At 44.9% G+C, this 26,594-nt stretch overlaps 1 protein-coding gene across 1 annotated transcript in view; it reads left to right on the plus strand.

The window, feature by feature from the left end:
• The first annotated feature begins 1,523 nt into the window (after window positions 1-1,523).
• LOC113036954 (uncharacterized) overlaps window positions 1,524-26,594 on the plus strand; it is a 33,178-nt gene continuing 8,107 nt past the window's right edge. Inside the window, exons 1-9 of the mRNA XM_026193591.1 lie at window positions 1,524-1,761; window positions 20,596-20,841; window positions 21,057-21,207; window positions 23,111-23,293; window positions 23,369-23,503; window positions 23,599-23,793; window positions 25,418-25,547; window positions 25,650-25,793; window positions 25,900-25,982. Of these exons, the coding sequence (XP_026049376.1) occupies window positions 20,618-20,841; window positions 21,057-21,207; window positions 23,111-23,293; window positions 23,369-23,503; window positions 23,599-23,793; window positions 25,418-25,547; window positions 25,650-25,793; window positions 25,900-25,982 (1,245 nt within the window). The 5' untranslated portion in view covers window positions 1,524-1,761; window positions 20,596-20,617. The remainder of the gene's footprint in view (window positions 1,762-20,595; window positions 20,842-21,056; window positions 21,208-23,110; window positions 23,294-23,368; window positions 23,504-23,598; window positions 23,794-25,417; window positions 25,548-25,649; window positions 25,794-25,899; window positions 25,983-26,594) is intronic.

A 26,594-nucleotide genomic window follows, 5' to 3' on the forward strand; every position in this document is an offset into this window, starting at 1 on the left:
CAGGTTTTGAAATGTCTGCCTTTTTTTGTCCTCACTGCTGAGGAAACGGCCGTATGTGCAGGCAGCTCATTACGACTGTAGTTACTGTGCAAACTCAGAGAGTGACATGAAGACGTATATCACACGGACAAAAGAAAGGAAAGAAAACATCAGTTCATAAAGGACTGCGAGTTTTTTCCATGGTGATGTTGTCACTGCGCGAGTGCTGAACAAACACCTTCCCCTCTGCACATAAAACGCACAAAGGTGTTGTGTGGGCTGCCTGACGAAGCCTCCGCCTGGGCATGTTTTCACACAGGGGTCAGGACGGCGCCGGGAAACGAGGCGAGGCCGGCAACACGGGCTTCACTTTTCCTTTTGTGGCCTTTGAATGTTTTTAATTTCAACAGTTATGTACAAAAAGACCAAAAGCTATAATTAAACTACACAAAACACTGAAAAATGAATAATTATCTGAAAACAGCCTCAAATCTGGTGAAACTGCTGGTTCAGGTGGACGCTCACGTCTCCATCCCGGAACGTTTCAATCCTGATCATGAAGCAGCTTCATGAGACACAAACACCACAAAACATAAAACCAACACTTCAGAAAGCAGCACGTGTTTGTGCTCGAGTTTTCCTCACAGTCACAAATATTCATGGATTTTAATAACAGCTGATTTGTCTTCAGTAGGGATCTGTTACCACGGCAACCGAGAAAACAGGGCTTTAAAAAACTCTTTGAACCGAAAACACAAATGTTTTCTGAGCTTTCTGCTGGTTAAAACTTACAAAGTTTTTAGGGCTTGACTTTAACTTTATATAATTAATAGCAAGATTAAAATAGTCTGTAGCAGTCAGCTGTGTGAGGAAGTCGAACTGAGCTCTCCAGGGTTCAAAGGTCGACTTTTTCATCCACTAACAGTGCAAAAACTAAACATTGTGTACATGGATGTGTTTTAAAACACACGTGAAGTGTTGTGGCTGAGCTGGAGAGGAGCAGGTGCCCGTAAGCACAAGTGTTGTGTTGTTTTCATCATAAACGTGTTGCTGTGTGTGAATGTGTTTCAGGTTTTGCTTAAAGACTAAATGCGGTTCAGTGTCGGTGCTTTGGCAGCTCAGGTGAGCACAACAATACCTGAATAAGGTTTATAATTAACGCTGCGATTATAAATGCTGCATCATCACATGTGAGGCCTTGGAAAGTGTGTCTGCTCATTAAAAATTAAGCTGCGTGTTTACAGTTGTGAGCTAGATGGTTTCTGAGTTTTATTGCTTTATGGTTTGATTACAAATTGAAAGCAGGCCAGGCTGACGTTGCCACGTCCCATTCCGAACTCGGAGCACGTCTATGCGTCCTTGACAGACACCTGTGGACCGAGGCAATCCTCAGACAGACTAAACACAAGTGAAATAAAGAACGAAGAGCACAAAAGCTTCACGAGGACGTGAAAGGTCGTGGTTTTCTGAGTAAGGAGGCGAACGAGGACAGATCAGAGGAAGGTTTGGCACAGAAATAGGACGCAGGAAATCAAAATAGGAAGAGCTATTGCAGCGTGATGCAGGTGACCTGCAGCAGGTGTTTTTGTGTGCGTGCGTGCAGACAGGTCTGTGGAGGGGGCGTGGCTTATAAACTACCTGCAGCAGGTAAGGTTCGGGTTACCTGCAGCGCTCCAGTCTCTGCTCCGCTTTGGAAGAACATAATTCAGTGTTTGCTGATGAGTTTGTTCACTTATCGCTCAGCCGGTCAGAAGCCCAGAGTCGCAGATCATCCACCCGCAGGTGAGTCGGTCATTACTCGCACCTGCGGCCTCTGCACAGCGTCTCCTCACAGCCTGAGCTGCTGCTTTTTTTTATTCTGCTGTTTGTTGGCTGGTTGGTTTCTGGCTGTGTGTCGCGTGAGAGCAGACTTCAGTAATCACTTCTAGCGAAACTCCATCAACGCTCGTGTTGTTTTCAGGAAACATGCGGTTTTAATGCGAGACTGTGACGTGTAATTCATACCTGCGTAAGAACTGGTTTTGTGCACGCGCGTGTTGTTGGATGCAGGGCTGCTGGGGGTGTGTCCGGTGTCCGGTGTGCTCTCCCGACACGAGTTTGCGGAGGTGCGTGCGTGAGTGTTTGGTGTGCAAATGGTCCTGTTGCCTTGGTTACAGTGACATCACGCATGCTGCTGGGGTCACTTCAGCTTCACACGCACTTAATTTAAATGTGCATACATATATTTAAATCTAGTAAATGCTTTGTTATTGGCGGCGTCTGCGGAGTCCGCTTCATGATCCAGCAGCGCCGTCATGTTTGCGTCACTTAACCTAATATTGACTTAAACTAACACCAACCACCTGAGGACAAAACCAACACTGATACGGGATTTTGAAAACAAACTCTACAAATCCTTAAAACTTGTAAAAACATTACATATGAACTATACGTATGTTATATTTAGTGGATGGTAAGAAGTTTGTGAGCGTCGGGCCGCAGCAGCATGTCGAACAGCCGCTCACAGTCTGTTTCTGCGCCGTTTTAACCAAAACTGGATCCAAACTGGAGGTTTTGGTGCCGTTAGCTCGGCTCTGTTTCACGCTTCCTGGACTTTAGATCAAAGGAAAGTTTGGCTATTGGAAGTTTTTTGTGCTGCACGCTTTTATGAGTTTGAGCAAACATAAAGGAGGAAGAACATAAAATGGAAACGCTGTGATAGATGGTTACTCTTGTTCTGCCAACCATTCATTAACCAAGTACATTGTCATTTAAATGTTGCACTGAAAGTACAAAGAGCATGAATTTGCTTACTTTATTGCAATAATATGATCGAATTCAGTTGCTGCTGCCTTTGGAAGCCACTTTGAACCCCCCGCCCCAGCTCTTTCATGCTATCTCTAAAAAGGGCCATAAACGAGCGTCTGCAGCACTGTGACATACTGCAAAACAATCTTAAAGAACTTACCACTGTTACTCCTGACACGTGATGACTGAAAATATTCAGATTAATGAGTTTAATGTTATCATCTTCTTAATCTAAAAAAGTCTGATTTAAAAACCTCCCAAATCAGAAGATTTACTACATTTTATAGTTTTATATCACTTTGAACTTGTTATCTTTAGCTGACCAAAGCACCCTGGACTCCAGCTTTAAATCCAAACATTAAGCTTTCTATAAATTTCGATAAGTTGTCTTCTCTCTCCCATGTTTTGCACAGTAAAGTATTATCAACAGGTCTTGATCCACTCCAAACATAAGTGTACGTTCAGGCGCACCCTCGGCTCCTCCGGTCTGTGTTGACTGGTTCGCTGCAGGAATGTGTGGCTGTGGTTGAACAGCTTCTCCACCCAGCGACAGCAGAAAAATACTCATACCTACTGTGGGCGTCCGACAGCAGGCTGATCCTCCGCCACGCCTGAGCTAAGAAACAATTAGATGCACGTTTGTCGGTCTCTGAATTTTTCCACCAACTGAACAAACAAAAGCCCGTCTGACACCACAGGGCAGCAAACACTAGAGTTTATCTACCCAAAATGAATAATCAGTTAAAGGAGGTTTGCTTTGTGATTAAAGATTTAATCTTGCAGTCCGGATTTAAGACCTGACATTATGCCTCAACACTGAGCGTGCCAGCTGGTCTTAGACATGAGTTTAGGGTCAGCTTGATGACTTCAACCCATCTCAGATCTAAAAGTTGGCTTTTCTAGGTTTTCCTCCTTTGCCTGGTTCATTTTTTTTCTTCCAGGTTTTGTCAGATTACAGCATCTTTATTTTCTAAGTTTTCGAACATTTCATTGTTTAAATGTTTAATCAACAAGTCGTGTAAAAGACTGGTGACCCGTCCAGAGCGTACCCTGCCTCTCGCCTTACGGCAGCTGGGATGTTGACGGCCCAAATCGTAGACATGGACAGCAGGCAGGATTCAATAATAGGTGAGCTGCTTATTTACAAGGGACAAAACAAAGTCCAAACTAATGAACCACAAGTTGTACGTGCAGACACTCTGACAAAGGCCAACGACTGCACAGAAAAGCAACCAGACACACTGCTGGATGATACTACAGCAGGGTGGGCAACTCCAGGCCTCGAGGGCCGGTGTCCTGCAGGTTTAGATGTGTCCTTGATCCATCACAGCTGATTTAAATGACTAAATGACCTCCTCAACATGTCCTGAAGTTCTCCAGAGGCCTGGTAATGAACTAATCATGTGATTCGGGTGTGTAGACCCAGGGTGAGATCTAAAACCTGCAGGACACCGGCCCTCGAGGCCTGGAGTTCCTCACCCTGCTCTAGAGATAAATAACCACCAGAATAAAACAGGAAGTAAGAAATGATAACTAAACGGCGAAACACAAAGACATTTACTTGAGATCAGGGACTCGAGAGGATGGAACAAGAAACTCTAAAGTATAAACTAAACGCTAATACAACCAGGAACAGAGAACTCTAAACTCGGTACACTAAAGAAATGCACGAAGCACCAACTCCGGGTCAAAGGCCGAGCACCGTGACTGCTACAGCATGACTAATTTCTCCCTTTCTGATTGTTGGTGGATGCTCACAAAACAAGGATTCGCTGTTCTCCAGGTGTGCGCTACGGTTTTCTTTCACCTTGCAGAGTTAAAAATGTTTGACCTGAGGTTTTCCTGTTCGGTAAAGTCTGGCGAGCGTCAGCTGAGCTGCGAGCTCAGACTCCGTCACCACGAGCTAAACCCTTCACGGCTCCGATGATGCCCGGGTGTCTGTTTGGCAATTACTTTGAGTCAATTTGATCGGTTTAAAGTCCGACATTAAACAAATACCTGGAAGAAGTGAGGCGCCACCTGCTCTGCTAATGTGCTGCCAGAGCGGGCATCGGGTCGATACTGCGTCCTTATGCAACCTCGAGCCTGAGCGCGTGCAGCTGTGTCAGGTTTAAGATTCTCAGGTTGTATGTTTTGGTCACATGTTAGTGCCGCTGATTCTTATTGAAGAGCTCTGGCTGGTCTGGATGTTTGTCAGAGGAACATTCAGACTGTCAGCTTTTCTCGTCTTTCTGTAGTTTAAACCTGATGGCTGCAGACTTGCGTTATACGGCTGTCCCATGAACGATGTCATTGATGTCACTGTGGATAACTAACCAATCCCTCACCTTATTAGATGAGGAGCTAGATCTGACCGTGCAGGCTTAAATTAGCTGTTAAATGTACTCTGTTGGCTCCAGTATGAACTCTGAGGGGAAGGTGACTGTGTCGCAGAGCACAGGTGAGGTCACCTGCAGCTTTTAATTGTGTGACAGATCACATGACTGTCTACAGTTTCACTTTAGCCTGAGGTGTTCAACGGTGATTGGACCTGATGGAGTTACTGGAGAGATCCGCCTGACCCTGAAGCTCCAGTGTTTGTTGCTTTGAAATTTAAAAGTGAAGTTATTTGATCTTTAAAGGAAACTTCTTGTATTTAAGATAATTTTGAAAGCTTGCAAATGTGACTGTCAGCAGAATTTGAAGAGACATTTTTGACTTTATCTCCAAAAACGTCCCAGCAAGCACATTTGAAACGAAGCTGCTGTCTCTCACCTCCAACATCATTCTGAATAAAAACCTGTGAGAGGAGTCAGACGGCAGCTGGTCAGTGCTGAGATGTTTGCTGGGTCTGGGCTGTGTTGACCGCAGTTCTACTGAAGTACTTTTTTGTACTAAACATGGGCCAAAGACCTGGCAGGTCATTTTAGAAGACCTTTTTTATTTACACCGCTGTTCTATTAAAGGCCACACCTGACTTCCTGCATGAGTCAGGTGTGGCAGAGAAATGTGCAAGGCTGGTGCGGGACAGGTACGAGGACAGTGGTGATGTGTGCAGGAGGAGTGACAGATGGATTCGTGGTGGGACTACATCAGGGATCTGCTCTGATCCCCTTCTTGTTTAGAGTGGTGACAGACTGACAGATGGGGTCAGGCAGGAGTGTCTGTGGAGCTGGCGAGCCGTAGTGAGAGTGGGGAGCAGGTGGGAAAGAGCCTGGAGAGGTGAAGGAATGCTTTGGAGAGAAGAATGGAAGTGAGAAGACCCAAGATGGAACACGTGTGAGTGAGATGGAGACGTGCAGTGTGATAGTGAAGGAAGACGAGTTTAAATACCTGGATTAACAATGCACGTGAGAGGTGAAGAGATTCCAGGCAGGGTGGAGTGGGTGAAGACGAAACAAAGACGATATGGTGGGTAGTGTCTGAGGTGCTGGAGGCTGAGCTGGAGGGGGCAGAGATGAAGCTCAGGTTGAGTGGTTTGGAGACAAAGTTAAAGAGGTACGGCTGAAACGTGGACTTGCAGAGGAGAGTGGCTTTGTTGGACGAAGTACTATAGACGTGTAACGGTCTGTACGAGCTAGCAGCTAGCTGTGAAGCTGACGTGAATTCTCCAGAACACAGCATCTTCTTCCTGTATTTACTTTTGTTGCTCCGCCCCAGACACATCTGGCCAATAAGCAGACTGAACATTGTCACGTGGTTTCAGTGACATTTTGGTTCGCATGGAGTTTTCTTGAATTTTTCTCAAATCACGAGAAAAGTTTGCAAACTCAGAGTAAATGACCTACAGGCGTGAAAACGCCCCGAGTGACTTCTTACTGCTGCAGAGCTGCTCTGTCATTTTAATCCAGAGGTCTGGATTTAAGAGGAGGGAGTCACTTTGATATTTAAGACAAAAAGCAGCATTTTTCCTCTTTGTGAAGCTGCAGCAAACAGCAGATTTGTCTTTATGAAATCATTCACCAAACAATCATCTCATGGTTTCAGCTCCAAACAAACACTTCTGAGTCTTCGAGTCGAGTGTTTTGTTTGGAAGAAATGTGTGTGGATGATGATGCTGATTACCGATGTTTGCTGTCTGGAACAGTCGGTGCATTTCTTTGAGCCCTGAGATCAACCTGCTTAGGAAAAGCCAAAATACTGAACCTGAAGGAGAGGAAAACCACAGGAAGGGTAAGCGGAGCAGGCTCCGAGTTGATGAGCGTTTTCTAATGTGTTTCATTAGAGCAGCCGAGGCTGCTGGGATTCATTATGACTCAGATGATCTTCACAGTGTCCCAAGGCTCCGCCCACCCCGAGGCGGCGGGCCGCTCTGACTCTCAGCTAGCTAACATCTGCAGGCTAATGTCCCCTCTGATGGCCATAACAACACATAATGTTTTTACACCATTAAACAGCCTGTTTCCTTCAGCTTTATGGCTGCTGTTACCTGCAGCCCTCTCACACAAACACACTCGGGCAGCCTGCAGACCCACACGAGCTTCCTTTGCAGTGTTTACTGTCAGGATGTGGCTGAAAATTGCACTGATAGTTCAGTGAGGCAAATGCCTGAATAACAGCAGTGCATCTGCAGCTAAGTGCTGCCTGGAGGGATGTGTGTGCGAGCCTCGGTGCTCCACGTTACCGGATGAGGTTGCATCAAAAGTCGAGCCAGGTCCAGACTTTTATTTATTGTAACTGCTGTTTCCCTGCTGTGCAAACACAGAAGCCTCTTTGAATAAATAGTTTAATCAGGATGTTTGCAAAGCTGATTTAATAGTTGGTATATTGGAAACCAGAAAGCTGAGCACAATCTAATAGTTGCAGTAAAACGTTTGTATTTAAGAACTGCTTAAAAACTTTATTGCCTTCTTTAACTATCAGTTTAAATGTGTGCTGCTTGGAAAAAGCTTTTGGGGTTGAAGTACAGCCAAATAAAAGTGTTACACACACCTTGGAAAGCTGGATTTAAGGTGTCGACACCTGTGCTTATGCACTCGGCCTCCAGAGTTCAATGAGCTGCTTAAAGAGACTGTAATGCAAGTTTACAGCCAGATGTTTGACATTAGAGTAGCTTTGCATGATTCAGAGTTCACATTGATCCTCATTCATCTTACCTGGGCCTTCGTGCAGCCACTTAGTCCATCCTCTGCCTGAAACAAGATGTTTTAGCTCATCTCTCTTTACGCCTTTACTGGGAAATACTGACATGCAGTCTTACACCTCATAGAAAAGCCATTTAGAGACACCTGATGTCTTCATTATGAAGGTGAAGTTTGAAGAAAGGTCACGGGGTCGTAAAAGTCTGATCCAGAAGTCTCCTGATGTGTATAAAAAGTATTATAATGAGACATGTAGAGACCTGCTGCCTGCAGATAACATGGCAGTAACAACGGTCGTTTTTAGGTTCACGTGTGGAAAGACGCTACTCCGCTCTGTGATCCTCTCGTCTCAAACGCTCGCTCCTTCCTCTGCCTTTAATTCATCGCAATCCGCCGCCTCGTGACACCACTTCCAGATGAGTTGGTTTAACATTCAAATCTCCAGAGCGGCATTGGTGTATTTGGGTCACGAGATAAAGATCTATGCAGTAAAAAGAGAGTCCTCCGACACCTTTAGAAAGTCCTTTTTTCTGTCCTGAAACCAAACGGGACATAATCACTGAGCCTGAGTTATGAACTCACATCTGTCCGATGTGCTCTGAGAAAACTGAGACTGCTGTTTTTGCATTTTAGGAAAAATAATCTGGGGTTCGAGTCGTTCTGTTTTAATGCCACGGTGTGAGAAATGACGCCTCGGTGTCTTTGCAGTACAGCAGCTGGCGTCAGAGTGCCAAATAAAAGCAGGACGCTAACGACTCGCTGGCCTCGACTGAGACGCTCTCCGGGGCAAATGTAATTATCTTGATTTATAAACGTGTGTTTATCGCGGCTCCGCTGGCCTCTGTGCTCCATTAAAGGTGTTAGATGCTGGTTTGTAAAATCAACATGTCAGAGCCTCGTTAATTTTTAAGAACCGGCCAAAATGATCACTAAGAAATGTGCCTTTCAGCCTCCTGTGGCCTCCGCAGAGCGAAATCTGCAGGAAGAAGAGTTTGTGTGTGGATGTGGAGGGGAGGGGCTTCCTTTTAATTAAGCCTTGCAGAAGACTATAATGGAGATGTCATTGGTCTGATGATTGGACTGAACAGACCACAAGTTTTACTTCATGGTTCTTTCTAGTCTTCTATCCACATGAGTCACTCGGGTTGGATCAAATGCGTCTAAACGAGACATTCCCGAGACACAGTCTCGCAGTCGTGGGCTCTTCTCCTGGTAGGACACGCCACAACACCGTCACCTAAGAGGCCTCCAGGACCAGAGCCGCCAGTGGAGGCCTGGGTGGTCCAATTCCTGTTTGAACGGGCCATGGGTGGCTGCTGATGCCCACGCTGCCTGCTGTTCTTCTGGCTTTGTGCAGTTTCTAAGAGGAATCGAACTCGTCAGTATTCGGCAAATTTCATTTAAAAGGATCATTGTTTCCGTCCTTCACAGCAGGCGAGTGCATCCTTTTTGTATTTGTGGGGCTGAATTTTCTTTCTCTTAAAGACTTTAAATCCATACGAGTCGCTCCACATTTAATATAAAACATTTTGGTTGTTTTAAACTCCATTATCTGCTTTTGTCTGAACAGTTTGAAAATTACACAAAAAAGCTCTGAAGAAGGTTTTAAGTCGTACATTTGCTCTGTCTGGCAGTCAAAACTAAAGTGATTGAGACTTAAAGCTCTTATAAACTGGATTTTTATTTTTCTTCAAACCCACGTGTCTCTGCATCACTGCACGTTCACCACAGTCGTGCTCACGGAAACATCTGTTTGCTTTGAGTTTCCTCCTGAGGAGCTCTGTTCATTTCTTAAAACATTCAAGATTCAGCGGAGTCACAAAGTAAAGCTTGAAATGGTCTCTGGAAGCTGTCGGTGCTCAGCGTGAGCCCAAAATGTGTTTCTTGAAAGTTTATCTGAAGACTTTGATCTGTTGTTAACAGCTTCGGCCACAATCTGGGTTGAGAACATGAGAGGGAAAAAACGGGGAGAAATTTAAAACTTTAAATTAAGCAAATCTCCAGAGAAGAGCTCTTGCTCTTAGCTTTGTGATGTGCACTTTTGTTTTTTCTCCTTCTTAAATTTGGCAAACGGAGGACGAAACCATCTCGCGTTTCACTGAAGCGGCGTTTTCCTGCTTCAGCAGGAGCAGAGGCTCGTATTACCTTCCATCTGAATTACTTTACCATCCATTTAAACAGTGTTGCTGCCACAGCAGGACGAACCCGGGTGCATGTGAAGGTGTCGAACAGAAACCGTGACATTGAAGCCGTTTCCATTCTGCAGGCCTCGCTCTGTAATCCTCTGGCTCCTGTTGAACTGCAGCTGAGCTCCTAAGACGGCGCCCGAGCCTCGGGACAAGTTTCTGTACAATAATAACAAAACACGATGAGTCAGACTCAGTAAAGCCAAATGTAGCTCCCAGGTCTGAGGACTGCACCTTTGATTCTTCTTGATGAACAGCAGGTGTATTATTTGTCAGGTAGTTTTATTAAAGCTGCTCCAGCATCACAAACAGTCCAGAGGACCAGTTCAGGCTTTTATCTGGCGTTGGCGTTTTATCCTCAGTAGTGTCCAACTCGATGAGTCATAAAATAAATGATCCCCTGCACAGCTGTGTTCGTATCAGGCTGTAAACGTGTTTATTTCTGCTGTAAAGTCGGACATTTTAACGCGGGACTGTTTGACTCGCTGCTGGAGCCTCGTGTGGACATTAGAGGAACAACAGCTTCCTTCTTGGGCTCTGCCCATCACTTCCTCTGGTGCGAAAGCTTTTCAGAGGAGCTTGATTTGAATATTTGGATAACACGTCAGCGCTGCATAACCACAAACCCACACACTGAAGTTTGTTTTGACTCAGACGGCTTTAAATGAGATTAATCTGCTGCCAAAGAGCCAATAACAAATGCACTTTGTTTGCTGAGAGTCACAAAGATGAGCCCGTTGTTAGCTGTCCAGAAACCCACAACACATCAGTGTTTTGTCCCACGTGGCTCTGACTGTATTTTCTCGGTCAGTTATTTTGGAGATGATCGGTAAACTCTACACCTTCCACCTATTCTCACAGTCTCACTTTCCATCATCTCGCATCCTCGTCTACTTCTACGTAATCTGTCTCTTCTCTGCGAGGGCGACACAAAGGCTGCTTGTTCCCAGCCTGCCTGCCTTTGTCCAGAACAGACAATGCAGTGACTCCAGGGGACGAAGAGGGGGAGGAGGAGGAGGAGGCAAAAGTGAGTTAGGCGGAGAAAAAGGTGACAATAGGAAAAGAGACTAATTTTACCCATGCCTGTGAAAAACACGAGTGTCTATATCAAGTTAGTGTTTTGTTTTTTTTCTAGTGTATGAAATTTAGGAACATCACAAAAAACACAAAATCAGCAGCAAGTTCCTTCCTGTTTATAGTTTATTACATTTATATATGCAGATCTGCTCATTGCAAACTCCATGTGTTTATTATTGGAGTCGTCTGGAGTAGCTCTGCGTGATTCAGTTCATAATAATTCATTGTACACTTCATTGTTTTTCCAACCTGTCTCCGACCTGCCTTTCCACGTGATGTGTATGCATGTATGGTTGGGGGTTCACTGCAGGTGTAAACTTTGCATGTGACAAATAAAAGGCTTCATCTTTGTCTTACTGGGCCTCGAGGAAACCCCTCAGTCCAGAAAATATCTGAATGGAGCCCTTTTTAGCTCCTCCCCCTTTAAATTCTTCTTTCCTCTGATTGGCAGCCTTGTAAAAACTAAGCAGAGGCCTTCTGCTTACAGTGATTCCTGGGTCATTATTCTCTTTTTTTTTTTTTTTTTTTTTTTTTTTTTATCAGTATGTGATTGAGACTTGGTGTCTCCTAATTTTTATGTTTGAGCAGATCGACCAAAGTGCTCCTGAGGTCAGAGTGGACGCTCGTCTCGTGTAAGGTGACTGAAAAGCCCAAACCAGAAAATGTCGTCTGTTTATAAATTGAGTTATTACTCAATCTTCTTTCAGCAAACTGCAGCACGACACCGCAAACACTTTTCAACGCGGTCTAACAAAGCCGAGCTCGTAGTTTGTCGCCTGCTATACTGAGCTTATTGGAAATTTATTTCCTTTTTAAATTCAACTTAAGTCTTTAATAAAAATCCAGTTTCACCACTTTTTCCAACTTTAACAGGAATTTTAAAAGAAATTATTGAATTTTTCTTCAACCCTCAGTGGCCCTAATACAGGTGTAGGGGAACTCCAGGCCTCGAGGGCCGTTGTCCTGCAGGTCTTAGATGTGTCCAACACAGCTCATTTAAATGACCTCCTCAACATGTCTTGAAGTTCTCCAGAGGCCTGGTAATGATCTGATGCGGGTGTGCTGACCCAGGGTGAGATCTAACACCTGCAGGACACCGGCCCTCGAGGCCTGGAGTTCTCCACCCCTGCCCTAATAGATCTTTGTTAATAATGGTGTGAACACAGACTTTAAAGGATTGAAATATTCATGAATGCCTGTGTTTAGTCATTTCAGTGTTTTGCCAAAGTGGATAATGTTGAAAGGCCTTACGGGGAAAGGGCTAAACCAGCTTGTGTCAGACGATCAACTGAGGCTCTTCTTTATAAGATAAAGAAGGATTATTTTGAGCTGTGACTCATGCAAAGCTGCTTTCGGGTCTAGCCCGGCTGTTCTCAGACATGTTTCTGAATCGGCGATTTCCTGCTGAGATGATGTAAAACTGTCGATACAACAAACGATGCTCAATGTGGTCGCCGAGAGGCCACAGAAGCTCAGGTTTGAGGTGCTTGTGTTCTCTGCTGAGGAGCAGGGGGGATGTTTAACTTTGTCTCAGGACACAGACGTTATTTTAATCAGTCTTGGTTCTAATAGTCCTGATTTCCTCTCACCTTCATCATCTCCTCAGCTGAATATCGCTTTCCCTCTAAAGCGGCCGAGCTCTAATAGGAGCCATTCGTCTCTTCTCCCCGCCGCCGAAGCTTCAGTGAGTGATGCATTTCAGGGCTGCGTTTCCAGCATTTTCCAAACTGCACTCGTTGACTTGCGCTGCTTCGCTCTGCACGCATAATATGCTCGATGCCAGTTTTAAGGTCACAGCCAAATTAAAGTGTCACCTTGACTGCCAGCTATGCACGTGGAAACAAATGGAGAGCCCGATTCCTGCTTTTTATTTATTTTTAATGGAAACCTTTCTTAAACATGGATCTTTTTCCTGCATTGTTCATTGGAAATTATGCTGCATCCACAGAAAGGAGGGTGATGGGGAAAAGCTCCGGTTCAGCGTATCTTACTGTGAAACTGGTCTAATAGATAAATCTAGGTAATGCAGTTAACTTTAAAAAGCTGAGCTGCACTTTATTCTTTAATGATATAATTGCACAGGATACAAGTGGGTTAAATTTGAAAACCCCGCATGAATTTGTTTCTGTATTTGGAGCTTTTGACGTGAATAAAATCCAATTTTCCAACGAAGCCGCTGCGTTCAGGGGCAAACGCGTAAAAACAAACGTCTGGAGCGGTGGTCGTTATGAATTATCCATCACTGCGTGAGCTCAACATTGTTTAAAAAGACTGAGACACAGTGATCAGATGATTTTTGGAGTGTTCAGCTATACCCACAGATACGTGCTAATCACAGCTGACCAACATCTGCACGAAATCCCAGAATTTCATCAAATCTGTAGCTCCGCCTTCTTGGATGGTATCTTAGTACAGTAACCTCACAGCAGCCATATTACTGGTCAGATAATGTCATTAAAAAGGCTCCAACATCACAAACGCAGTCCAGAGGTCCAGTTCAGTGAAGCCCATCAGACAGCTAGCAGCTATGGCCCTCTTGGAGGAAGGCCCCCGCCGACCCCTCTGTTTGTGGCCTGTCTGCTAATTCTGCCAATTCTTATTATATATTCTAGAAACATGTTTAACTTTTTTTTTTAGGGAATGCCACACAGTTAAAGTGTAAATCCGGCTGCATGCAAGCCCCTTCTACCTCAGACACATCCTGCGTATTGCTGGTGCTCTGCTCTGTAGTCTCAGGACAGTGTGGGGCACTGTGGGAGTGTCATCCTGCTCTGAAGCTGTAAACTCGCCTCCTGTCACCTTCACAGCTGCACATTCTGCACATCTAATTGGATAAAACCACCTCAGAGTGCCCTGCTAATAAAGCTATGTAGAAGTTAAGCCCCGCCCCTTTATCTTGCTATAATAAAGTGTGGTTCAGGGCACAGAGGAAGCAGAATCGCCTCTTCCCCTCTCCTCCTCCTCTTCATCTTAATCTCTCCCTCAGTTCGATATCAATATCAGCCTCAACCGGAGCCATTTCCTTAATCTTAATAACTCGAATTCATTTCCTATCTCTGCTGCAGCGCGGTTTACAGCAGAGGTGATAGCCTCCTCATCCCAGCAGGGACGGGTCTTAATAGTAGTGATGAGCTGCCTCCCCTCGTTCCCTCACGCTGCTCCGTCTGCCTGCTTGTGGTTTCATGCAGACAGAACAGAATGGCACGGTGAATAAAATCTTACGTAATCTAAGAGAAATCTGCTGGTATCCAACAGAAGATCTGCCAACAGGGTTAGAAAAGTTAGCGGATAAGATCCACTACTGCGTGCTGTCTGACCTTAAAGAGCAGGGACAGAGAGAAGCTTGCTGGAAACGGCAGAAAGGGAGATAAAGGTTCCTGGATTTTCTTAATTCGCTCAATTAAAATTGTAGCTCAGAGGAAGATCTGATAACGCCATCCTCTCCCTCGACTCTGGTCGGGTTGTCAGAGTAGTTAACCTTAAAAAAAACACAACTTTAATAAGATGATGTAAATGAAGCATTATTCAGAAGCAGTGCGACCACAATCATCCTGTGTTTCAGGAACATGGAAATAAAGTGGGTTCTGCTTCTCCTTACGTCTCGTGGTACATCTCCTGCTCCATCCGTGGGCGTTCACGTTCAACGTTAAAGTTAAAAACAACAAAGGTTAAACCTGAAGATGATCCATTTACTGGTTTTCACATTTGGTGTCACCTAATGACCTTGACCTGGTTTCCACCAAAAATGCAGTCAGCTGATTACATCCTGGCGCCCTTCAAGGGGAGAATAAACATGTTTACAGGCGGCTACTGATGAGCTTTCTATGAATAGTTTAATACTTCGTAATAACTGTGTAACTCTGGTTAAATTCTATTAAGGCATCAAGTTTGCATCATTGGGGCGTGGCCTGTTTGACGGATGGAGACAGAGGCGGCTGTAGCTGCTAGCTGTCAGCTAGGTGTCGCCTCAGCTACCTGGAGTCCCTGAACTGGACCTTTGTACCACATTTGTGCTGTTGGACCTTTTTAATGCAAATATCTGGCCAATAATATGGCTGCTGTTTCTGCCAGGTCTGGTTTGTGAAAGATTTTAATTCAGTTTCACTTCCTCAGAAAGAAAATGATGTGAACAAAGACATTTTTAACCACTGCATTAACCTAATCGGGGTGTGTGAAAGTGAGAATGGTGCCAGAAAACGACACACAGCAAGACGCTTGTGGGTTCACACTGTCAACTTCTTTTATTCTCCTTTGAATGGAGGGAGGACGGGTCCATCAGTCAAAGTCACATGACATTAAACAAGCCCTATTAAAGCTCACTCGTCATGGAAGGGATGAGGAAAAGGAAAGATTTTAGCTGAAAGGGCAAACATCGTGTAGTAACCCCCACAGAGCTCCTAAATGTCCCAAGAGTCAGATTTCATGGTTAATAAAAGTTTAAATGAATCCAGATCTCCCCAAACTGATTGGTTACAGATTTCTCGGCTCCGGGAGCGAACATTGCTCTCTTTCTGCAACAGATTGCCCTGATGTTGTTTCCTATCTGATGAAATTAGATTCTGCTAGAGGCTGGTAACGTCTGAAAATGCAAGTTCAGGTGTTAAAATGATGAAAAGTGGGCCAATAACATGAAATAAAGGCAGAAGAGGTGGATTTCTGGATCCAGCTGAAAAAGAGAGGAGAATAAGGACAGCTGGTTTTACGCCCTGCTGAGCCTCAGCCCAGCTGTTTGTCCCTGCAGACAGGTGTTACCGGCGTCAAAGTCATGGAAGACGTGCGCACAGACACGCACAGCTGTCGGGGAATCATATTGGATGACGAAGCATCAATCATTACAGCCAATCAGACTTCACTGCTTGTATTCTCGTCCAATACGATCACAAGATTTTTATTGATTTATTTTTTGCCTCCCTGTTCCTGCTGGTGATTGACATCATAAGTGATGTCATCAGTATGTCAGGTAGTAGACTTATTGTGTGTGTGTGTGTGTGTGTGTGTGTGTGTGTGTGTGTGTGTTGTGACTCTAATGTTTGAGCAGTTCTTCCTGTAATTCAGCTGGGTGGGTGTATCTCATATTCAAATTTTTCCCTCTCATGGAAAATTTCCAGACACCTGCCTGCTGTTGTCCTGGGCTCTGCGCTCTGTCCACATTTGAAGGACTGGTTCAGCAGTTCGGGGGAAGTGCACTCATCGTTCTCGGCAATAAGCAAATATGTTTAGATGTCCATGAAACGAATGCCACAAACGGTTAGCCGAGCTTAGCACACAGACAGGAAACTGGGGTTAAAGTGGACCTGTTCTGTTCTTATTTCCTGTCATGTCTCGTGTTCATATTGATGTTTCAAATAATAAGTAATCCTTTTGTCTCGAGCTCTTCTCTCAAGCATAAATATAATGTATAAATATAATGAATATGTAATGAGCTTGTCCTCGGTTGGTTGCAGGAAATGGTTTCAGCCTCGTGCTGTGAGTCTGTTACACACCAGGCTGCTGCATAACGAGGGAAACTGAAGATGGCACGTTTGTTCAGTCTGACAGGAAATTCAACACTTTTTTTTTTTCCCCACCCTGTCAAATTTCCAGAGTCTCTTAGTAACATTGTGTTGTTATTCAAACTCACTTTTAATTTCTGCTGCATGACGTAACTTACATTTGTTTTTACTGAGAGAATTGCAGCAGGGATCAGCAGAGTAACGGAAAAGAGTTTTGTTTCCCCTTAATCTTCATTTTAAGCATTCTGCATATCTGGAAATGTTTTATTGTTCTTATTGCACTTTCCTTTAGATGCAACAAAGGTTAATGAGTCTATTTTATCTGTGGAGTTGGATGTTGTTCACTGGTTCAATTCCAAACGCTGTTATGAATGAAGACGTGCAAGAGTCAAAGTTAGATCTGCTCAGTCTGTTTTCTTCATCTTGTTCTTGGCTGTTCCCTTTAAGGGGCATCACAGCAGATCATCTGCCTCCTGTCCCAGCTTCCTCCTCTGTCACGCCGACGTCTTACACCTGCTGGGTCTAAAATAGACTAATGTTGACTTCCTCCAGGGTCTGAAACTGCACTGACAGCACTAAGAGGACAGCTCGGGACTGAGGGTTCACTCGTGTCTCTGATAAGACTCAATGAGTGGGGGGTGAGGTTGATGCAGTCATTAAATCGTGTGTGTGTGTGTGTGTGTGTGTGTGTGTGTGTGTGTGTGTGTGTGTACTGCAGGCAGCTGGCGACTCATCAGCAGTTAAAGATGCTTGCTTGCTCTCTGTCTGGTAAATCTACATACTGAAGCTTCATTCACTCTTTGAGCTCAGTGGGAAAACAGCCGTGTGTGTGTTCAGATGTTTAGCAGATGTTCGCGTCTGTTCTGTGGAGACTGAGGTGATAAATGTCACTAAATGAACTGAGATGAACCTGCCTGTCTGCCGCTTTCATACTTCAAATGGTAAATGTCCAGCATTTGTGTAGCGCTTTATTAGTCCCTGTGGAACCAAAAGCGCTTTACACAACCAGTCATCCACCCATTGGTGATGGCAGCTACATTGTAGCCACAGCCACCCTGGGGCGCACTGACAGAGGCGAGGCTGCCGGACACTGGCGCCACCGGGCCCTCTGACCACCACCAGTAGGCAACGGGTGAAGCGTCTTGCCCAAGGACACAACGACCGAGACTGTCCGAGCCGGGGCTCGAACCGGCAACCTTCCGATTACAAGGCAAACTCCCAACTCTTGAGCCACGATCGCCCACTTCAGGCACAGACTGCACCACAGCGTCGATGTACACGTACAATGGCAATGAACGGCTGTTTTATTCTATCCTACACAAAACATGGATCTAGATGCCATGTCGGCTCCCTCCCCACCACCAGTGGTTCGGTTCAGGGAGTTCCTCTTTAATCAGTCCTGTGCAGTGAATTACCTGCAGGCAACTAAAACCTGCTGCTCAAACATGATTGGTCAGTAGATGTGACATTACAAAGCTGCTCTCCGTTTACCATCTGACAATCAAACCTGATTAAAGCTTTTAAAGGCCTGAAGCCATAAAACTGGTGTGAAGGTAAAGTCCAGGTCAGACACGCACACATGCTTTCGCTGTGTAAGAAATAAATGGTGTGTAATGGTTAAAATATAACTGGACGCAGACTGGAGAGGTGCACACGCTCTGCTGTAGCAGGCAGACAGGTGAGCAGGATCTATGCAGCCTCAGTGGTCCAGGTCTGACGCCTTGGCCTCATAACTCTGTTACACACTCAGTCCCCAGGTGGGAGTCTGGAGGAGGCGGCCTCGGCCTGATAGGACAGGCAGCGCCTGATCTATGAGTCTGGGATACTAAAGTGCTCAGGTGGAAACACAAAGGTGTGTGCGAGCACCTGAGGTGGCTGTCTGACTGGAGAGGGAAGGACGAGGAGCAAACGGACGACACGGTGAAATCTGTTAGTTATAGACTGTATATAAAAGATGGCCATCATAGCATCACTGAGCAGCAGCCTGAGGGGCTGAAAAGGAAAAAACCCCTCTAAAAACAAGCCAGTGCTGAGAGTTTGCAATCTAACATCTGAGACCATAAACTCATCAGGAAACTGTTTACTGGAACTTGTCCCAGCTATCATAGGGCGAGAGGCGGGGTACACCGTGGACAGGTCGCCAAAGCATTTGAATATAAGGGGGCTGCTACGTAGAGTCTCTCCAGATGTGGCTTGTATAAAACAGCTGTGCATTACTACACTTACTACACTACACCGCCTCCGTGCATCTTGGGAATTCAGGAAAACATCTTTCGGGATGGCTCGCTGATTTATGGCTCACTGGCAGGAGGACAGACGGTCTCTGTCAGCTTGATGATGATGATGATGATGATGATGTTGTTCTTCCCCCTGGTGGACAAAAACCGATCAGCTAGTAAAGATGTTGACCGACACGTGACCATAAATGATATTTTCTCCTATTTATTTCCTTATCATAAGAGTTAATTAACCTCTTAAGCCCCAAGCCTACCTGATCTCCTGCTTTTTGCCCCCTGAAAGCAGGAGATCAGGTAGGCTTGGGGCTTAAGAGGTTAACTAAAGGTGCACAGAAAACTACGAGTGTTGGAAAGGGAAACCAAGCAGACTGTCTTCAAACACAGAGGACGAGCAGTTTTCTCTTCATTAAACTTGAGCTTGAACTTCAGCTTCACTGAACTGTGAAATCCCTGCAGCACACTTTCTGATGAGACTCTACAGTTTGCATTTGTCTGAATTTACTGAGCTGAGACTGGCAGATCTGCCATCACTGTTTCCTCTGTGTTCATTTTATCTCAGAGTACACTCCTGCTCCTCCACTAAACGCACAATAGATGGGTATGATTTATGACAGGAAGTGTTTTGAGTGTGTGTGTGTGTGTGTGTGTGTGTGTGTGTGTGTACACAAGTGGTTTTTAGAGTCAGGGTTACAGTTATGGTGAGCATTATGTTAATTAACGTCCTCACTAAGATATGAAAGTGTTTTTTCTTTGAGAAGAGCAGCGTATTTAAACGTGTTTAAATTGGGCTGTAACAGCTTTTACAGACGTCTCTCACCATCATCTGGGGAAGAACAGCTGGCAGGTTAGTCAGCAGCACAAGTAACTGGGCTAAATTATAAAATCTCCTATTTACGCACCTTTTATTACATGATCGTCTACTTTCACTTCCACATTGCCAAATCCCCTGAATGCTGTCTGAAAATGTTTGTGATCATCTTAATTTTGAGACGTTTGGAGGGGAAAATGGCGTTTTATTGTGCACAGAGCGCCTGGATGTCGGTCACAGGTCCTGAGTGTGTAATCACCTGCTGCGTCTGTAAATCGGGAGATAATTACACACAGACTGTGAGCACCAACTGAATGAAAGGTGCAGTGTAAATTTGTCCTGCTTTTCATAAATCAGACCCGCTCTGTCTCCACTCATGGAGAACAGTTCTGGCTCCATCTCAATAAAGAACCCGAGTGACTGTGTGTGTGTGTGTCCTAGTGGAAGCGATAATGGTGACTCATGGCTGTGTGGTCGTCCTCCTGGCTCGGAGGATTTAAACCACTGACTGGCAGCCTGATTTCTTGTTGTTTGCTCTTCTCCAGGAGCGCCGTCTCAAATGTGTTCGTGTCACCTTGTTAAAGCAGTCGCATCAACTTCAGGAACAACTAAAGATTGTGGGAATAAAAAGATTCTTATTGCCCACAAACACTTGGCAAAACTGGGACTTTCGTTTAGTCGTTGAATGCAGTAACTCCATATTTGGCTATAGAGTGAGGAAATTATTTGATCCCCTGCTGAATTTAAGTTTTCTCAGAATAAAATGAATTAATTTTGTTTGAATATTAATGGACATGGACAGAATATCAACCAAAAATTCAGAAAAACAGAAACTGACCCAGAGTTGGATCAGCAGAGCACGGAGGGGTGGTTGGCAGTGGTTAGTGTAACCAATATTGTTGGCGTGTTGCGTTAGGCATAGGTCTCTGAATTAATGTGAATTCTAATCAGTGGCGTCTTCTCCATCAGGTAAAGGTCACATGATGTTGAAATGCCTGGCATAGACCTGCCCACCTCGGAACGCCACAGCAGCATCACCCCAAACCCTGCAGGAAGTGATGTTGTACCCGGAGATGAAGTGAGTGACACGGAGCACCTCCTGGATCTGTACCAGTGCCGGCTTCCTGTCCAGTCGTCTCCAGTGGAGCTAAAGGAGGAAATGCAGCGAGTCGACAGCAGCTGGAGCCAAGATGGAGACCTGCAGGACTGTGGACAGTGAGTGTCCTTCAGCTGATAATCAGACCTGAGTAATCAGTAAAACAGATGATAGATCTTTAAGAGTTGCTGTGCAGCTACTCTGCAGCATTTTTTCAGCTGAGGTCAATTTTGAACGATGAATTTGCACTGCAGACTAATAACAGCACAGTTACACTTTTCTCAGGTTTCTTGTTCAGCTTGAAAACTTCTCACTTTGTGCGTATTTCTGCCAGGTTGGAGAGGAGATGGCTGCTCTGGCACGAGTTTATGAAGGAGTACGACCACTTGGATGCTTGGCTGAGATTGGTCGAGGAGGCCGTCTCTTCCCCAAACTCCGTCCACGTTACCTACCAGACCGCCAAGGAGGAAATGAAGAAGTTTGAGGTGGGGAAAAAGAAATAACTTAAACAGAAACAGAAATCTAAACTTGGCTTCAGGTGTTTTAACCTCACAGGGATTCCAGCAACCATCTTTCACCTTGGACTCATCTGTATTTCTGTTGTGCACTGAATCTCTTTTGTTGTCTCTCTGTGACAGAATTGATGTTTGAGCTCTGTGTTTGTGTTCAGGCACTCGCACAAATTAAAACCTGGGTCAGAGCAAAGCTGGGCCAAAGTTCAGCACATGGTTAAAGTTGTCACCCAGCCAGGGTGTAAATATCACTCAGCAGCCAGTCGTAAAGCTGAAGCAGGCAGCATCAACACATAAATCTACTCGTGCTGCCGGCTTAGATAACAAGACCACCTCTGACCGAAAAGCTGTAGATTCTTCTTGTTTGCACAAATTCATTCAGGTTCACACTGATTGTGTCTGCAGCTCCAACAAAATGAGGAAGAGGAGAAACACAATTAGACTGAATTAGAATTTGATGGAGAAGGAAGAGAATCGGGAGACTGAGCGTCTTTATGCATCTCTATGATGTCACTGAGGTTTCCTGTCATTAATACGATCCTCTCACAAAGAAAGACGCCCCCAATGTAGTTCACCTACTTCCTGCATTAACCTCCTAAGACCCGAACTCTCATGGCATTTTTAATTTCTCTTTGCTATTTGGACTGACTGGGACCTGATGAATGTAAAAACAAAGAATTGCATGATTTTATTTTTTATTTTTTTAATCTGATTTTTGTTTCTGAGAAAATTGAGGTCCACATATGATGATATGACCTTGGCAGTATATCGTCCTCGTAAGTGGACATCAGGCCCATGTAGAGCAAAATTTTGTATTTTGGTCTAGACCATAGGTGTCAAACTCTGGCCCACGGGCCAAATTTGGCCCGCAGCCTAATTACATTTGGCCCGCGAAGCCATACCAAATGACTATCAGAGCTGGCCTGCTGGTATTACACTGCTAATATATATATTGTTTAGTATTAAGCTTTGCTTGTTCCATATTCAGTTTTTCAGCAAAACGTGTTTGAGTCCATAAGAAAAGATTCGTTCTTATATCTGGAGGAATAAATATATTTCAATAAATATTAACGTTAGCCCGCGACTTTGTTCCAGTTTTGAATTTTGGCCCACTGTGTGTTTGAGTTTGACACCCCTGCTCTAGACAATCCAAAATGTGATGTCCACATATATGGACGCCAGGTCCTCAGAGGTTAAATGCTGGTTTGCAAAATGTTCTGATCAGGTTTGCATCTGCAGGTAAATGAACATCAAATCTCTAAAACGGATTAAAATCTGTTTATACTTTTAGTCCTAAGACCATATGTTGTATATTTATCATCCTTGTGATAAACCCATGTCAGCCTTTGGTTTATGGACTTTGCATTTTGAAGCTTTAGCATTTGCTTTATTGCTATGTTGGTTTTTGTGAGCCACATATTAGGACGAGGGATCAGGATCTGGAGTCGTGCACACTGTAGTTTTAAGTGTGTGTGTGTCTATAAGATTTCTACAACAGATCTAAGTTGTGCCTGAGAACAGGAAAGTCGTCTGCATAGAGGAGAACTTTCATAGCAGGCATGTACAAAGTGAGGCTTTGTGCTCACATTGTAGATGTGTAGCCACATTTGTAGCTACAAACACTCGTTTTAATTCTTTCAGCCTGTTTTGATGCACAATTTAGTTGAAATCGGGCAGAAACGGGGCTTTTAGAGTGTGTTCTTCTGAACTGATTGCATATCGCATAGATTTGATTCGGGTTTCATTCTTTCTGGAAGACAACAGTCGCAGGCTCGTCCAAGTTTTCCAAATATAAGAATATCTCCACCTGATCAAGCCTGGATTTGGGAAACCAAAAAACATCTGCTTCAGATGCACTTTGTGTTTGTGTGTTCAGAGGCTGCGGCGAGAGGCGGGGCCTCGCCTCATCCAGCTGGACAGCCTGACACGGAGGAATCGAACACTAACTCGGCTCTTCCAGGGTACCATGCAGGCTCGGCTGCTGTCATCGGCGAGGGAGTGCGGCCGCCGCTGGGATGACGTGAGCGCCAAACTGCAGTCCATCACAGGCCAACTGCAGGTATGCGAGTCAGACCTTCTGAGGAGGATTTCACTTCTCTCTCTTCTTTATAGTTGACTCTTCCCTCTCTCTCAGCTCTTTGTCTCAGAGTGGGAGGCGTTTGATGCACAAAGGGAGGAGCTTGCAGTTTGGTTGGCTGACATGGATGTCCGCCTGATCGAGGTTGAGCAGCTGACAGGAAACGCCTGTGAAAAACTGAGACAGCTGCAGGTGTGGGCTTGTTTTGAAGTGACACATCAGTTTCTTTCTGCATGTTTTTACTTTGCTATTCATTTTATTTCGTCTTTTTTTTTTTTTATGCGTAGTCGTTTCAGGAGTGCGTGTGCGAGAATTCGGGGCGTGTGAACGCCCTGCTGCAGCGCGGCGAAGCGTTGATCCAGCACAGTGTGCCTTCTGACGCTCAGCACGTCGAGAGCCAGCTGCTGGAGCTGCTGCAGCATTGCAGCCACGTCTACAACAACATTGGACGAACACACACGCGGCTGCTCAGCATGAGACTGGTACACACACACACACACACACAGTAATCAAAGCGTGTCTCAGGTAATTGGTATAGTGTTTGATTTTTGTGCTTTTAGACATTTAAAAACATGTCAGGATCTGAAGTAATCACACTTATCATTCATTTGGTGTTTGTGCATCGTGTCAGCATGAGTCTGGTAACCTGAGGGCACAAAACAGACTAACAGTGTGTCCCACAAATACCTGTTTGAAATGTTGATTTTAAACTCTTGAAAGTAAAATTGAACTTCTCTGCAGCTCCCAATAAAATAGAACAGAATAGAATAGCTCTTTATTGTCATTCTACATGTACAACGATAGCACCACACAAACTGTGCTGGAATAAAATATAAATAGTAGACATCAGGAATAAATAACATGCAGGAGAATTGTGTACAATCAACAGGAATATGTTTGAAAATGATAAAGCCACACATCAGAGAACCAGATGCAAAGTGCTCTGAGGTAGTGCAAAGAAAAGACGACCTCACAGGTGAGATCAGCACCTGTGAGGCACCTGGAGCCGTCTGTGCCTCATGAAGTCCAGGGTGAGTTTGTTTGAAGGGACGTTCAGGTTAGTGGGAATATTCAGAACTTGAGGGATGAGGTTTTTTGTACTCCTTCCTTCCTTCCTTGGGATGATGCCAAGGCATTCCCAGTCTACCCCTTCTCCGTGTCCTAGGTCTGTCCCAGGGTCTTCTCCCATTGGATGATGCCCAGAACATTTTACACAGGATTCATCCTGGTCAGATACCCGAACTACTTCAACTGGTTCCTTTCGATGATGAGGATTAGTGGGCCGCCTCTTTGCCCCTCCCAGAGTTCCTCATCCCATCCCCGAGGCTGAGCCCAGACACCCTTGGGCAGAATCTCATTTCTCTTGCTTTTATCCACCACCTCATTCTTTCTATCACCACTGAAGGTTTGTGGCCATTTCCCAGTAGACTGGCTTTGCTCTTCAATCTCTTGCTTCACTCGCAGAGAAGAACTCAGAATACGTCTCTCTGTGGGAGCAACTCATTCCTGACACTCCCCTCTTTCCACCTGAGAACTATGCCCTCAGACTTTGAGGCGCTAATTTTCATTCAATCTGCCCACTTAACCCTCGGATTGGTTCCAAGAAGCTTCCTGGTTACTATTTTCATCATGCTGACAATTCAGGGTTAGTTTGCATGCAGGTAACAGGTCTCTGAGGAATAGACTGAATATACTGGCATCAGTTGTCGTTTTTTATTTTAGCTTCCTATTGTTTGTGAGCAAGGTTTCTTTGTCATCATCTAAGCCTCCGTGTTTTGGACTTTCTTATATCAGGCCCCTCTTTGTTTCTTTGGCTCAGATTTACTGGCTGCATCTGAAACATTGGCCATCTTTCCCAGAAGCCGTGTCTGCAGGCAGTAGCTCCCAGATTCAGGAATCCTGAATGGACTATCCAGATATTCCAGTCATAGAGATGCGTAACAGTAACTCGGGCGTATTAAGGACTTAATGTTGTGGGCTGACATGAGTGCTCCAGTAACGGAGTACTGTGATTAAAGTCTGAAGTCAAGCTTCAAAAACATGCACATCAACCAAACCCCAGCACTCATAAATATCCTCTTCCTCCTCCCCATCCTCTTCCTCCAGGTGTTTGAGGATGACTGCATCCTGTCCCAGGCTACAGACTCTGGTTGTCCTTCGGAGAGTCTTTTAGAAGATGAGGGAACAGCTGAAAAGCAAAATGTGGACCTCCCCGCATCGTCAAACCATCCTAAAGGTAAACCAACATCTCTGACCTGAAGGAGTCGATTTGATCAGTTACTCACAAAAGGATTAAGATCAAAACGAACCATAAACCTCTCATCTGCCTCCTCCTCAGACCCTCCCTCACCCATTCACCATCCTCCTCCTCCATCCTCTCCTACCCATGAGCACCTGGGGCTGGAGTGGGACCCGTCAGTTGACATTGGACGCTCTGTCTCCCGTGACGACGCCGACTCATCGTATTTCAGTGCCAGCACAGGTAAGAAGATGCCTCACCTTACACGGGAATACCGCCTTAAGAAATCTAAGGTGGCACCGTGAGAATGCAGATTTGTTCTCTCAACAGGATTTTTTTTCTTCTGCAGGTTTGAAGAGGTGGAGCTACCTGAGTTCCTTTGACTCTCGGTCTGACATCAGCGCCGACATCGGGAACCAGGAGGGAGACTTGGTGAGTTAAAGTCTAACATTGAGCCATTTCCACAGGTTAGTAGAAAGAAATCTTGATTGTGATCTGCAGTGAACCCCGCAGACTTCCTGCTGCACAAACTCTTGGAAATATTCCACTTCTGCCGCCCATTTGTCATTTATGTCCTTTAATTTACTTTGAAAGAGAAGCACGGAGTAACAAAGGATGGGAATCGCCCGACTGCGGTGACTTCACTGTAATTTGTTATTGATCAAACTGTTACAGAGTCAATAGTTCATCTATATTTTGGTGATGGAGGATACTGTGATACATTTATTCTATTCCCTCAAACAAACCGTAAACTCCAATTTTCTGATTTGACACGCACAAAGTGGCACAAAAGTGGAAGCAGCTCGTCCGTTACCGGCCTCTAAGGACGGACAGGACTGGATTCTGAAGTAAAAATCTGGTTCCAGTTTCCGAGCCCTGGACTGCAGTGATGAGTAGTTTTCTTGTTTGAAATCATCATTTGTCGTTTTTGTCACCAGTTAACGAGTTTTAAATCGCAGAGATTGTTTCACTCTAAAAAAACGTTTGCTGTTACGATACCACCAAGATTCTCACAATGAGTGGTCCTGGAATTGAACCCTGGGG

This window comes from Astatotilapia calliptera, chromosome 14 (genome assembly GCF_900246225.1).
Source record: "Astatotilapia calliptera chromosome 14, fAstCal1.2, whole genome shotgun sequence".
Lineage (NCBI taxonomy): Eukaryota > Metazoa > Chordata > Actinopteri > Cichliformes > Cichlidae > Astatotilapia > Astatotilapia calliptera.